The 15,854-nt window shown below is 45.4% G+C and overlaps 2 protein-coding genes across 2 annotated transcripts in view; one reads left to right on the forward strand and one right to left on the reverse strand.

The window, feature by feature from the left end:
- Window positions 1–14,066, forward strand: part of LOC124018753 (carboxypeptidase M-like) — a 94,515-nt gene extending 80,449 nt beyond the window's left edge. The window contains exons 6-9 of the mRNA XM_046334107.1: window positions 832–1,002; window positions 3,962–4,114; window positions 8,802–8,950; window positions 13,516–14,066. Of these exons, the coding sequence (XP_046190063.1) occupies window positions 832–1,002; window positions 3,962–4,114; window positions 8,802–8,950; window positions 13,516–13,770 (728 nt within the window). The 3' untranslated portion in view covers window positions 13,771–14,066. The remainder of the gene's footprint in view (window positions 1–831; window positions 1,003–3,961; window positions 4,115–8,801; window positions 8,951–13,515) is intronic.
- LOC124018745 (nuclear pore complex protein Nup107-like) overlaps window positions 1–15,854 on the reverse strand; it is a 230,538-nt gene that overhangs the window by 128,170 nt on the left and 86,514 nt on the right. The window lies entirely within an intron of this gene.

A 15,854-nucleotide genomic window follows, 5' to 3' on the forward strand; every position in this document is an offset into this window, starting at 1 on the left:
TCTATAGTAGTGTACTATATAGGGAATAGGGCTCTGGTCTATAGTAGTGTACTATATAGGGAATAGGGCCCTGGTCTATAGTAGTGTACTATATAGGGAATAGGGCCCTGGTCTATAGTAGTACACTATATAGGGAATAGGGCCCTGGTCTATAGTAGTGTACTATATAGGGAATAGGACTCTGGTCTATAGTAGTGTACTATATAGGGAATAGGGCCCTGGTCTAAAGTAGTACACTATATTGGGAATAGGGCCCTGGTCTATAGTAGTACACTATATTGGGAATAGGGCCCTGGTCTATAGTAGTACACTATATAGGGAATAGGGCTCTGGTCTATAGTAGTGCACTATATAGGGAATAGGGCTCTGGTCTAAAGTAGTACACTATATAGGGAATAGGGCTCTGGTCTATAGTAGTGTACTATATAGGGAATAGGGCTCTGGTCTAAAGTAGTACACTATATAGGGAATAGGGCTCTGGTCTAAAGTAGTGTACTATATAGGGAATAGGGCTCTGGTCTATAGTAGTGTACTATATAGGGAATAGGGCCCTGGTCTATAGTAGTGTACTATATAGGGAATAGGACTCTGGTCTATAGTAGTGTACTATATAGGGAATAGGGCTCTGGTCTAAAGTAGTGTACTATATAGGGAATAGGGCTCTGGTCTAAAGTAGTGTACTATATAGGGAATAGGGCTCTGGTCTAAAGTAGTGTACTATATAGGGAATAGGGCTCTGGTCTAAAGTAGTGTACTATATAGGGAATAGGTCTCTGGTCTAAAGTAGTGTACTATATAGGGAACAGGTTGACGTGTTGTGTTGTCACACAGGTAGTGAGCTGCAGAGTGGATCCAGTGTTGCCCCCGACAACGACGTGTTGATCCAGCTGGCTAAGACCTACTCCTACACCCACAGCCAGATGCACAAGGGAGACCACTGTTACGACTCCAAGGACTTTATGGAAGGCATCACCAATGGCTACTACTGGTACCCTCTACCAGGTCAGTCAGTAAAACCAACGGCTACTACTGGTACCCTCTACCAGGTCAGTCAGTAAAACCAACGGCTACTACTGGTACCCTCTACCAGGTCAGTCAGTAAAACCAACGGCTACTACTGGTACCCTCTACCAGGTCAGTCAGTAAAACCAACGGCTACTACTGGTACCCTCTACCAGGTCAGTCAGTAAAACCAACGGCTACTACTGGTACCCTCTACCAGGTCAGTCAGTAAAACCAACGGCTACTACTGGTACCCTCTACCAGGTCAGTCAGTAAAACCAACGGCTACTACTGGTACCCTCTACCAGGTCAGTCAGTAAAACCAACGGCTACTACTGGTACCCTCTACCAGGTCAGTCAGTAAAACCAACGGCTACTACTGGTACCCTCTACCAGGTCAGTCAGTAAAACCAACGGCTACTACTGGTACCCTCTACCAGGTCAGTCAGTAAAACCAACGGCTACTACTGGTACCCTCTACCAGGTCAGTCAGTAAAACCAACGGCTACTACTGGTACCCTCTACCAGGTCAGTCAGTAAAACCAACGGCTACTACTGGTACCCTCTACCAGGTCAGTCGGTAAATCTATCAGTTTACAGATCTGGGGTAATAGTTAAGGGTGTTGGGTTGATAGTCGCTAGCCCCCCCCCTCCCCCCGCCAGGTTCAAAGTTCAAACCACGGGATAAATTCGCTACAGTACTAATACTAGAAAATGAATGTTTGTGTCATTCTCAAAACTTTTGACCACGCCTGTACATACATGACCTTTCGCTGGGTCAACTTGTCCGTGTTGTCATCAACCCCGGAGATATTGGGTTAAGATTTAGCAGAGTTGCTAAGACATCCGATCATTGATGTCTATGGGAGATTTATGTAAATGTTCCGGAGTGTTCCGCATCATCTCAGTGTAGAATACATATAGAACTGCACATGTACGTTCAGCCATTATGTCCCTTCATCCTATAGAAACTGGTCTAATAGACGACAGTGACAGGTGCAGTGATGAGCACCATTATGGCTCCAGTCTGGCTCATTTTCGTGTTTTTCTATCCGTTTCCTAGGATACTGGTCTAATAGACTACACTGACGAGCACCATTATGGCTCCAGTCTGGCTCAGTTTCATGTTTTTCTATCTGTTTCCTAGGATACTGGTCTAATAGACTACAGTGACGAGCACCATTATGGCTCCAGTCTGGCTCAGTTTCATGTTTTTCTATCCGTTTCCTAGGATACTGGTCTAATAGACTACAGTGACTGGTGCAGTGACGAGCACCATTATGGCTCCAGTCTGGCTCAGTTTCATGTTTTTCTATCCGTTTCCTAGGATACTGGTCAAATAGACTACAGTGACAAGCACCATTATGGCTCCAGTCTGGCTCAGGTTCATGTTTTTCTATCTGTTTCCTAGGATACTGGTCTAATAGACTACACTGACGAGCACCATTATGGCTCCAGTCTGGCTCAGTTTCATGTTTTTCTATCTGTTTCCTAGGATACTGGTCTAATAGACTACAGTGACGAGCACCATTATGGCTCCAGTCTGGCTCAGTTTCATGTTTTTCTATCTGTTTCCTAGGATACTGGTCTAATAGACTACAGTGACTGGTGCAGTGACGAGCACCATTATGGCTCCAGTCTGGCTCAGTTTCATGTTTTTCTATCTGTTTCCTAGGATACTGGTCTAATAGACTACACTGACGAGCACCATTATGGCTCCAGTCTGGCTCAGGTTCATGTTTTTCTATCTGTTTCCTAGGATACTGGTCTAATAGACTACACTGACGAGCACCATTATGGCTCTAGTCTGGCTCAGTTTCATGTTTTTCTATCTGTTTCCTAGGATACTGGTCTAATAGACTACACTGACGAGCACCATTATGGCTCCAGTCTGGCTCAGTTTCATGTTTTTCTATCTGTTTCCTAGGATACTGGTCTAATAGACTACAGTGACGAGCACCATTATGGCTCCAGTCTGGCTCAGTTTCATGTTTTTCTATCTGTTTCCTAGGATACTGGTCTAATAGACTACAGTGACTGGTGCAGTGACAAGCACCATTATGGCTCCAGTCTGGCTCAGTTTCATGTTTTTCTATCTGTTTCCTAGGATACTGGTCTAATAGACTACACTGACGAGCACCATTATGGCTCCAGTCTGGCTCAGTTTCATGTTTTTCTATCTGTTTCCTAGGATACTGGTCTAATAGACTACACTGACGAGCACCATTATGGCTCCAGTCTGGCTCAGTTTCATGTTTTTCTATCCGTTTCCTAGGATACTGGTCAAATAGACTACAGTGACTGGTGCAGTGACGAGCACCATTATGGCTCCAGTCTGGCTCAGTTTCATGTTTTTCTATCCGTTTCCTAGGATACTGGTCTAATAGACTACAGTGACGAGCACCATAATGGCTCCAGTCTGGCTCAGTTTCATGTTTTTCTATCTGTTTCCTAGGATACTGGTCTAATAGACTACACTGACGAGCACCATTATGGCTCTAGTCTGGCTCAGTTTCATGTTTTTCTATCCGTTTCCTAGGATACTGGTCTAATAGACTACACTGACGAGCACCATTATGGCTCTAGTCTGGCTCAGTTTCATGTTTTTCTATCTGTTTCCTAGGATACTGGTCTAATAGACTACACTGACGAGCACCATTATGGCTCTAGTCTGGCTCAGTTTCATGTTTTTCTATCCGTTTCCTAGGATACTGGTCTAATAGACTACAGTGATGAGCACCATTATGGCTCCAGTCTGGCTCAGTTTCATGTTTTTCTATCCGTTTCCTAGGATACTGGTCTAATAGACTACAGTGATGAGCACCATTATGGCTCTAGTCTGGCTCAGTTTCATGTTTTTCTATCCGTTTCCTAGGATACTGGTCTAATAGACTACACTGACGAGCACCATTATGGCTCTAGTCTGGCTCAGGTTCATGTTTTTCTATCCGTTTCCTAGGAGGGATGCAGGACTATAACTACGTGTGGGGCCAGTGTCTAGAGATCACCTTGGAGCTGTCCTGTTGTAAATACCCTCCAGAGAGTGATCTGCCTGGGCTCTGGGACGCCAACCGGGCCGCTCTGCTGGCATACATGCAACAGGTCCATCTGGGTCAGTACCACTCTGTCTGTCGTGGGTTAGTACCATACTGTCTATCGTGGGTTAGTACCATACTGTCTGTCGTGGGTTAGTACCATACTGTCTATCGTGGGTCAGTACTACGCTGTCTGTCGTGGGTTAGTACCACGCTGTCTGTCGTGGGTTAGTACCACGCTGTCTGTCGTGGGTTAGTACCACACTGTCTATCGTGGGTTAGTACCACGCTGTCTATCGTGGGTTAGTACCACGCTGTCTATCGTGGGTTAGTACCACGCTGTCTATCGTGGCTTAGTACCATGCTGTCTGTCGTGGGTTAGTACCATGCTGTCTATCGTGGGTTAGTACCACGCTGTCTATCGTGGGTTAGTACCATACTGTCTATCGTGGGTTAGTACCACGCTGTCTATCGTGGGTTAGTACCACGCTGTCTATCGTGGGTTAGTACCATGCTGTCCATCGTGGGTTAGTACCATACTGTCTATCGTGGGTTAGTACCACGCTGTCTATCGTGGGTTAGTACCACGCTGTCTGTCGTGGGTTAGTACCATACTGTCTATCGTGGGTTAGTACCACGCTGTCTATCGTGGGTTAGTACCACTCTGTCTGTCGTGGGTTAGTACCATACTGTCTATCGTGGGTTAGTACCACGCTGTCTATCGTGGGTTAGTACCACGCTGTCTATCGTGGGTTAGTACCACTCTGTCTGTCGTGGGTTAGTACCATACTGTCTATCGTGGGTTAGTACCACGCTGTCCATCGTGGGTTAGTACCATACTGTCTATCGTGGGTTAGTACCACGCTGTCTATCGTGGGTTAGTACCACGCTGTCTATCGTGGGTTAGTACCATGCTGTCTGTCGTGGGTTAGTACCACACTGTCTATCGTGGTTTAGTACCATGCTGTCTGTCGTGGGTTAGTACCATGCTGTCTGTCGTGGGTTAGTACCACGCTGTCTATCGTGGTTTAGTACCATGCTGTCTGTCGTGGGTTAGTACCATGCTGTCTGTCGTGGGTTAGTACCATACTGTCTATCGTGGGTCAGTACCACGCTGTCTATCGTGGTTTAGTACCATGCTGTCTGTCGTGGGTTAGTACCATGCTGTCTGTCGTGGGTTAGTACCATACTGTCTATCGTGGGTCAGTACCACACTGTCTGTCATAAATACAATCAAATCAATCAATACTTCTGTACAGTGTTTCACTACCAAGTGGTGGCTTGATCATGTCAATGGTAGAATGATTCATTTAGGTAAGAATCGGTAAGGTTAAACGATTCATTCAAGATATGTGGATATTGAATGTAAGCATAAGATAATTCTGTAAAAAAAAAAAAATCCCAATGTTATGTCACATGCTGACAAGCCCCCAGGGACTAAAATAGATCTACAGATCAGATCTCACAACAATGGTCTACCCTGGGACGACTCCTGGTCCGGGTCAGTCATCACAGTCTACCCTGGGATGACTCCTGGTCCAGGTCAGTCATCATGGTCTACCCTGGGATGACTCCTGGTCCGGGTCAGTCATCACGGTCTACCCTGGGATGACTCCTGGTCCAGGTCAGTCATCACAGTCTACCCTGGGATGACTCCTGGTCCGGGTCAGTCATCACAGTCTACCCTGGGACGACTCCTGGTCCGGGTCAGTCATCACAGTCTACCCTGGGATGACTCCTGGTCCGGGTCAGTCATCACAGTCTACCCTGGGACGACTCCTGGTCCGGGTCAGTCATCACAGTCTACCCTGGGACGACTCCTGGTCCAGGTCAGTCATCACGGTCTACCCTGGGATGACTCCTGGTCCAGGTCAGTCATCACAGTCTACCCTGGGATGACTCCTGGTCCAGGTCAGTCATCACGGTCTACCCTGGGATGACTCCTGGTCCAGGTCAGTCATCACGGTCTACCCTGGGATGACTCCTGGTCCGGGTCAGTCATCACAGTCTACCCTGGGATGACTCCTGGTCCGGGTCAGTCATCACGGTCTACCCTGGGACGACTCCTGGTCCGGGTCAGTCATCACGGTCTTCTACCCTGGGATGACTCCTGGTCCAGGTCAGTCATCACGGTCTACCCTGGGACGACTCCTGGTCCAGGTCAGTCATCACGGTCTTCTACCCTGGGACGACTCCTGGTCCAGGTCAGTCATCATGGTCTTCTACCCTGGGACGACTCCTGGTCCAGGTCAGTCATCACGGTCTTCTACCCTGGGACGACTCCTGGTCCAGGTCAGTCATCACGGTCTTCTACCCTGGGACGACTCCTGGTCCAGGTCAGTCATCACGGTCTTCTACCCTGGGATGACTCCTGGTCCAGGTCAGTCATCACGGTCTACCCTGGGACGACTCCTGGTCCAGGTCAGTCATCACGGTCTTCTACCCTGGGACGACTCCTGGTCCAGGTCAGTCATCATGGTCTTCTACCCTGGGACGACTCCTGGTCCAGGTCAGTCATCACGGTCTTCTACCCTGGGACGACTCCTGGTCCAGGTCAGTCATCATAGTCTACCCTGGGATGACTCCTGGTCCGGGTCAGTCATCACAGTCTACCCTGGGACGACTCCTGGTCCAGGTCAGTCATCACGGTCTACCCTGGGATGACTCCTGGTCCGGGTCAGTCATCATAGTCTACCCTGGGACGACTCCTGGTCCAGGTCAGTCATCACGGTCTACCCTGGGATGACTCCTGGTCCAGGTCAGTCATCACGGTCTACCCTGGGATGACTCCTAGTCCGGGTCAGTCATCATGGTCTACCCTGGGACGACTCCTGGTCCAGGTCAGTCATCACGGTCTACCCTGGGACGACTCCTGGTCCAGGTCAGTCATCACAGTCTTCTACCCTGGGACGACTCCTTGTCCAGGTCAGTCATCACGGTCTTCTACCCTGGGACGACTCCTGGTCCAGGTCAGTCATCACGGTCTACCCTGGGACGACTCCTGGTCCAGGTCAGTCATCACAGTCTTCTACCCTGGGACGACTCCTGGTCCGGGTCAGTCATCACAGTCTTCTACCCTGGGACGACTCCTAGTCCGGGTCAGTCATCACAGTCTTCTACCCTGGGACGACTCCTGGTCCAGGTCAGTCATCAGTCTTCTACCCTGGGACGACTCCTGGTCCAGGTCAGTCATCACAGTCTTCTACCCTGGGACGACTCCTGGTCCAGGTCAGTCATCACGGTCTACCCTGGGATGACTCCTGGTCCAGGTCAGTCATCACGGTCTACCCTGGGACGACTCCTAGTCCGGGTCAGTCATCACGGTCTACCCTGGGACGACTCCTGGTCCAGGTCAGTCGTCACGGTGTAAAGTAGTGCACTATATAGGGAATAGGGTGCCATTTGGGATGCACAGGGAGAGTCCGTGTGATGCTTGGTGCCTCAACTGACATCACAACAATCACCACTATAATGTGACCCTGGCTAAAAGATCATATTAATTAACCAACAGAAGCTCCCCCTGTAGTCCAGTCAAAAGCTTTTCTAAAATAGTCTGACTGTTCTCCTGTGTTGTGTCGAGGTAAACGCAGAATGGTCTGACTGTTCTCCTGTGTTGTGTCAGAATAGTCTGACTGTTCTCCTGTGTTGTGTCGAGGTAAACGCAGAATAGTCTGACTGTTCTCCTGTGTTGTGTCGAGGTAAACACAGAATAGTCTGATAAACACAGAATAGTCTGACTGTTCTCCTGTGTTGTGTCGAGGTAAACACAGAATAGTCTGACTGTTCTCCTGTGTTGTGTCGAGGTAAACGCAGAATAGTCTGACTGTTCTCCTGTGTTGTGTCGAGGTAAACGCAGAGTCTGATACGCAGAATAGTCTGACTGTCCTGTGTTGTGAAAGGTAAACGCAGAATAGGTGACAAAGCTTCATTCATTCCAGTAAAGTTAAGAAGGGGAAACTCCGCCCCTTTCTGAATAGTTAATGGAGTATCGTCTAACTAACAGCCGGACAATTGGAGTAGCAGCGCTTAAATCTCCCTGGATTGATTACGTTCATTTTACTCCTGTGAATCTTTCATGGTCTTTGCTTGTGTCTGTCGTTTTTTAATGTTTACAAATTAGATGCGCTGAAATAAAAGCAACTTCCTGAAAATGAACACTGGGATGACAGTGATATTATGTCTGTTTAGATAGATGTGATCTAGAGCCAAGCCTGTTGATCTTTAATCTGAGGCTATCCTGCTAGTGACGCAACATGTTGAATTATGCAACAGAACTTGACAACAGTAATGAATGAGGCTGCCTAGACAGAGCAGGTAGGTCTAGACAGAGCTAGTGGTTGCAGGCCAGTTCCACCTACGTTAATTTAGTAATATATGCAAATTGCCTCGTGTGTTTATGCAAATGAGGCATATATACTTTTATTTTATTTTAACACATATTGTTTTAAATACCAGATACCATTACAAAATGTGCATATGAGTGAATTCTAAGAAAATAAAAGTGAAATTTGACAAATTGAGTACCAAAATACCAGGTGTTTATTTGTCTGTTCCAGTAAAATGTTTTATGTGGTATAATCCAGTCGATACCTGATGGAGTTTTGGAGGAATTGCATCCGTTGTTCAACTGTTTCATTTATTAAAATGTTTTTTTTTTAAACCTTTTTAACAATTTGGATGACCGTTGCTAAATTGAGAACCAATTGGCTTGGCTGGTGTTGATTGTCTTTCTCTCCTTCCGTCCCGCTGTGTGTGTGTCTCTAGGTGTGAAAGGGCAGGTGTTGGACGCGGAGGGAAACCCATCGCAGAATGCTCTGGTGGAGGTGGAGGGGAGACAGAACCTCTGTCCCTTCAGAACCGACCGCCATGGAGAATACTACAGACTGCTGCTGCCAGGCAACTACACCTTTAGGGTGAGACAGCACCCTCTGGTGGTAGTACTGATAGTTTAGGTTTATTCAACTACTGCTGCTGCCAGGCAACTACACCTTTAGGGTGAGACAGCACCCTCTGGTGGTAGTACTGATAGTTTAGGTTTATTCAACTACTGCTGCTGCCAGGCAACTACACCTTTAGGGTGAGACAGCACCCTCTGGTGGTAGTACTGATAGTTTAGGTTTATTCAACTACTGCTGCTGTCTCAAATGGCACCCTATTCCCTATGTAGTGCACTACTTTTGACCAGAGCCCTATTCCCTATATAGTACACTACTTTTGACCAGAGCCCTATTCCACTATATAGCAAATAGGGTGCCATTTGGGACCGGTCTGTATATCTGGGTGGTAGTTATTTATTTGGACGGTGAAGCTAAAATGTTTAATTTGGCTCTATTACTCCCAGCATTTTGGATTTGAGATTTAAAAAATGTTTCATATGAGGCGAATGTACAAAATGTCACCTTTTTTATTTGAGGGTATTTTCATACATGTTTGTTTTAACGTTTAGAAAAGAAAGCACTTTTTATTAGGGTCCGATTTCAAAATCTGTGATGCGAAGACCGCTGAATCTAGACAATAAAACGGAATTCAACACTATTCAAAAATATATATGGAATATAGTAGGAAATCAACTAAAATGTATTAATTTGTCCAAGTTTATAATAAGACGAGAACAGAATGCGTCAGTGACTCGTATTTCTTTCAAGTTTCTGAACCGGCATCGAGAATCCCCCCGGTCTGCGTGTGTTCCCGGCTACCACTCGGTGTAGCTGTTAGCGACGATGCTAATAAAACGACAACAGTCTTCTGGTAGATGGAAAGGCTTTCACAGAAAAACCTTCTCAATTAAAATGTTAACTACAAAGTAGCCTATTGCGTTTCCTGGCAGAATTAGATCATGATTGTTTGATTCAGTGCGGTGGATCTTAGAGTGTATTATTTGATTCAGTGCGGTGGATCTTAGAGTGTATTATTTGATTCAGTGCGGTGGATCTTAGAGTGTATTATTTGATTCAGTGCGGTGGATCTTAGAGTGTATTATTTGATTCAGTGCGGTGGATCTTAGAGTTGTGTCAATTCTAATCTGGTATCAGGATAAATATAACAATGAGTCACCGATTTTATACTATTTATTTTTTATTAGCTAAGTCATAAATGGCAAATGCAACTTTCGTATATACGGCTCACTGTAATACCACGCAGGGCAGAACAGGGAACTGACAAGACGTATGTAAAACAGTATTCTTTATACTGTGATAGACAGTTCCAACCCGTCTGTTGGCCTATCACAGTAGAGACTGGGCGTGGTTTAAACTTGCTCAGCCTATTGCAGGCGTTCAGACGGGTCCCCGCCTCTTGGCGCTTCTGTTGATAGATGTAAATGTTGCTTGTGAAGAACATCCAGGCTCTCATGCTCCATACCGTTATCTCGCACCTGGCTCCTGTTATCTAACAAAAGACCGCTTGTTCTCGCAACACCCTGCTCTGAATGTGCCCCCCTCCCAACTCATTGAACAGTTCCTGTCTTCATGCTACTCTGTATTTTTCCATCATGAGAAAATCCCATGGCCCTGAAACTATTAACAATGTTTACCGTCAGCTATGATGCATAACACATACATACATCCACACAAGCCAACAGCAGATAATATTCAATCATATATATGGTAATGGCTATAATGTAAAATACAGGATCCAACACTAACAATAGCCTCGGCTAACAGTAACAGTGTTTGGCTAACAGTAGCCTAGGCTAACAGCAGCAGTGTTTGGGCTAACAGTAGCCTAGGCTAACAGCAACAGTGTTTGGCTAACAGTAGCCTAGGCTAACAGCAGCAGTGTTTGGGCTAACAGTAGCCTAGGCTAACAGCAGCAGTGTTTGGGCTAACAGTAGCCTAGGCTAACAGCAGCAGTGTTTGGGCTAACAGTAGCCTAGGCTAACAGTAACAGTGTTTGGCTAACAGTAGCCTAGGCTAACAGCAACAGTGTTTGGCTAACAGTAGCCTAGGCTAACAGCAACAGTGTTTGGCTAACAGCAGCAGTGTTTGGGCTAACAGTAGCCTAGGCTAACAGTAACAGTGTTTGGGCTAACAGTAGCCTAGGCTAACAGTAACAGTGTTTGGGCTAACAGTAGCCTAGGCTAACAGCAACAGTGTTTGGGCTAACAGTAGCCTAGGCTAACAGCAACAGTGTTTGGGCTAACAGTAGCCTAGGCTAACAGCAGCAGTGTTTGGCTAACAGTAGCCTAGGCTAACAGCAGATAATATTCAATCACATATATGGTAACGGGCTATAGTGCAAAACACAGAAACCTCATATGGGTCATTTGTTTAGCCAACTCTACCATCACACGTGTGCTAGAAAAACACCATTAAACAGCAGCCTCGTTGGGGTGCACAGGGGAATTAAAGGGGAACGATACCCCAAAACTTAACATTTCCTAAACATTTCCCAGACCTCAAAAGTGGTCTCCTGATGTGGTTGCAGCATTGTTGTGGTTTTAGAAAATCCAATTTATGTTTTAAAAATAAAAATAATGGATTTTATAGGGCTCCGCTTTGTTTCCTTTGAAGGTCTCATAAGCATTTGGACAAATGTACCTCCTATGTGTATTAAAGTAGTCAAAAGTGGAGTATTTGGTCCCATATTCCTAGCAAGCAATGACTTCATCAAACTTGTGACTCTACAAACTTGTTGGATGCATGTTTGGTGTTTGACCCCCCCCTAAAACAACACTGAGATTAGACTGGGACGGTAGGAATTATTTAACTGCTCTCAAATCAACCAAAGAGGGTGGAGGGTCAACTGTCTCTAAGTGGCATGGAGAGGACATGGGGCTTTGGTCAAACTAGTGTACTATATAGGGATTAGGGTGCCGTTTGGGATACAGTCTAGAGTGAGACAATCCTATGGGCTCTAAATCCAAAAGTAGTGCACTCTAAATAGGGATTAGGGTGCTGTTTAGGACAGTCTAGAGTGAGACAATCCTATGGGCTCTAAGTCCAAAAGTAGTGCACTCTAAATAAGGATTAGGGTGCTGTTTTGGACACGGACTCAATGAGTGTTTCTCAGTGTTTTTATTTTGAGCCGGCTCATACAAAGCCACGTGGGTGGTCCTCCCGGGTGGTGTGGTGCAGTAGCACGTATGAGCTCCCACAGTCTCCCACAGTCTCCAGTAAACATCTGATCAACGGACAGATAACAACCGTTCCTCCGACAGACGGCTAAGAGAAAGCACCAGAACATTTAACAACAACAGAGATATTTAACAACAACAGAGATATTTAACAACAACAGAGATATTTAACAACAACAAGAGATATTTAACAACAACAGAGATATTTAACAACAACAGAGATATTTAACAACAACAGAGATATTTAACACAACAGAGATATTTAACAACAACAGAGATATTTAACAACAACAGAGATATTTAACAACAACAGAGATATTTAACAACAACAGAGATATTTAACAACAACAGAGATATTTAACAACAACAGAGATATTTAACAACAACAGAGATATTTAACAACAACAGAGATATTTAACACAACAGAGATATTTAACAACAACAGAGATATTTAACAACAACAGAGATATTTAACAACAACAGAGATATTTAACAACAACAGAGATATTTAACACAACAGAGATATTTAACAACAACAGAGATATTGTGAAACCATGAGAATAAAAATGTTTTATCCTTTAATTATATTCATCCCATCTGTTCAGACGGAATAGACACTTGATCTACAGTACAATACTGTATCTTTAGTTAGTATACAGCTGGGTATGAATCAATCTACAGTACAATACTGTATCTTTAGTTAGTATACAGCTGGGTATGAATCAATCTACAGTACAATACTGTATCTTTAGTTAGTATACAGCTGGGTATGAATCAATCTACAGTACAATACTGTATCTTTAGTTAGTATACAGCTGGTTATGAATCAATCTACAGTACAATACTGTATCTTTAGTTAGTATACAGCTGGTTATGAATCAATCTACAGTACAATACTGTATCTTTAGTTAGTATACAGCTGGGTATGAATCAATCTACAGTATCTTTAGTTAGTATACAGCTGGGTATGAATCAATCTACAGTACAATACTGTATCTTTAGTTAGTATACAGCTGGGTATGAATCAATCTACAGTACAATACTGTATCTTTAGTTAGTATACTGCTGGGTATGAATCAATCTACAGTACAATACTGTATCTTTAGTTAGTATACAGCTGGTTATGAATCAATCTACAGTACAATACTGTATCTTTAGTTAGTATACAGCTGGGTATGAATCAATCTACAGTACAATACTGTATCTTTAGTTAGTATACAACTGGGTATGAATCAATCTACAGTACAATACTGTATATTTTGTGGGTATACAACTGGGTATGAATGAATCAATCAATCGTATCAAATCAATCAATGTGATTGACATATTTGCCTGTGTGTGAAGTTGACTCAACATTGTAATAATTGATCAATACATGAACTAATCGATCGATGTGATCGACAGGTGACGTTCCCGGGCCACCAGGTGTTGACGGAGACGTTGACAGTCCCGTACGGTCCCGACTCATTCTCGGCCCTCGTCCACAACTTCCAGCTGCAGAGGTCCGCAGCCGCCACCCCTGGTCCCAGCCGCCCCACCCAGTCCTGCACCCCACCCCAGGTGTGGAGGCCCCTGGGTGGCCACTCTCCCAGCCTGGGCCCCTCGGGCGTCACCATCCTCCTGGTTCTCCTGGTTCTCCGGGATACCATGTTACTGTGACCGAGAGACGGGTCACGTCCCAAATGGCACCTTATTTCCTGTGTAGTGGAGGACTCTGGTCAAAAGTAGTGCACTATATAGGGGATAGGATGCAATTTGGGACGTATCCATGGAGACGGACAGACAGACTGACTGAGATGGGATCTCCCAGTTTTCTCAGTATTTTTGTACAAACAAAGAAAATCCTATATATATTTTCTTGTAACACTTTGCATTGCTCTACCTTGCACAAACACGTGAGCCATTTTGTGTTTTAAAAAATTGTATGTTTTGTATTGATGCTTTTTAGTTTTTTTTTATATTGTGCTGAAAGAAAGCAATTACTGCCAGCCAGCAATCTGCCAGCCAGCAATCTGCCAGCCAGCAATCTGCCAGCCAGCAATCTGCCATGCCAAGCTAAGAAGAAGAGACTAAAGTCAAGGGGTAAGGGAGGGAGGGGTGTTGAGGACAGGGGGTAAGGAAGGGAGGGAGGTTGTTGAGGACAGGGGGTAAGGAAGGGAGGGAGGGAGGTTGTTGAGGACAGGGGGTAAGGGAGGGAGGGGTGTTGAGGACAAGGGGTAAGGGAGGGAGGGGTGTTGAGGACAGGGGGTAAGGGAGGGGTGTTGTTGAGGACAGGGGGTAAGGGAGGGGTGTTGTTGAGGATAGGGGGTAAGGGAGGGAGGGGTGTTGAGGACAAGGGGTAAGGGAGGGAGGGGTGTTGAGGACAGGGGGTAAGGGAGGGGTGTTGTTGAGGACAGGGGGTAAGGGAGGGGTGTTGTTGAGGATAGGGGGTAAGGGAGGGGTGTTGTTGAGGACAGGGGGTAAGGGAGGGAGGGAGGGGTGTTGAGAAGGACAAGGGGTAAGGGAGGGAGGGGTGTTGATAAGGACAAGGGGTAAGGGAGGGAGGGAGGGGTGTTGAGAAGGTCTAGAAGTGCCTCTAAGATCCTACCAGTCCACCTGCAAACACCTGGAATCACACCTCTACCTACAAACCAAACAAAACTTTTAGACAGAGACGACCTGCCTGAGCTCACTGCACAGCACAGAGACGACCTGCCTGAGCTCACTGCACAGCACAGAGACGACCTGCCTGAGCTCACTGCACAGACAGCAGAGAACACTATATTCCTAGGTAAAAAAACAACAACATAAATTGAAACATATCCTCTCTGCAGACCGTATCACAATACCTGTACTGGTGGACTGTATCACAATACCTGTACTGGTGGACTGTATCACAATACCTGTACTGGTGGACTGTATCACAATACCTGTACTGGTGGACAGGAGACGATCACAATACCTGTACTGGTGGACTGTATCACAATACCTGTACTGGTGGACTGTATCACAATACCTGTACTAGTGGACTGTATCACAATACCTGTACTGGTGGACTGTAATCACAATACCTGTACTGGTGGACTGTATCACAATACCTGTACTAGTGGACCGTATCACAATACCTGTACTGGTGGACTGTATCACAATACCTGTACTAGTGGACCGTATCACAATACCTGTACTGGTGGACAGGAGACGATCACAATACCTGTACTGGTGGACTGTATCACAATACCTGTACTAGTGGAACGTATCACAATACCTGTACTAGTGGACTGGAGACTGTATCATTATAGTTATTGTCAAAAACAGAACCTTCCTGAAGCATTATGGGTAATGATGGATGGTAGACCCATAAATGCCACCCTATTCCCTACCTAGTTCACTACATTTTACCAAAGCCCTAAAGGCCCTGGTTAAAAGTAGTGCACTATATAGGGAATCGATTGGGTGCCATTTGGGACAGAGACGATATTGTCCATATAGATGCCTCTCATGTTGTTCTACCTCATCTATCAACTGACCTTTTGACCTTTCAGCTGACAATGATTGTTGTGCCTTGATGATTAAATGTGTCAATTTATGTTTTAGGATCAGTCTTTTTTTCCCCTCCACGTCTGTGGTTACATTGTTCATGTGTGGGCTATGTCTTAAAGTGTTAAAGTTAACCGATATAATGTAGTGATTCATGTGTGGGCTATGTCTTAAAGTGTTCAAGTTAACCAATATAATGTAGTGATTCATGTGTGGGCTTGATAGTC

The sequence above is a fragment of the Oncorhynchus gorbuscha genome, unplaced genomic scaffold (assembly GCF_021184085.1).
Source record: "Oncorhynchus gorbuscha isolate QuinsamMale2020 ecotype Even-year unplaced genomic scaffold, OgorEven_v1.0 Un_scaffold_576, whole genome shotgun sequence".
Taxonomy (NCBI): Eukaryota; Metazoa; Chordata; class Actinopteri; order Salmoniformes; family Salmonidae; genus Oncorhynchus; species Oncorhynchus gorbuscha.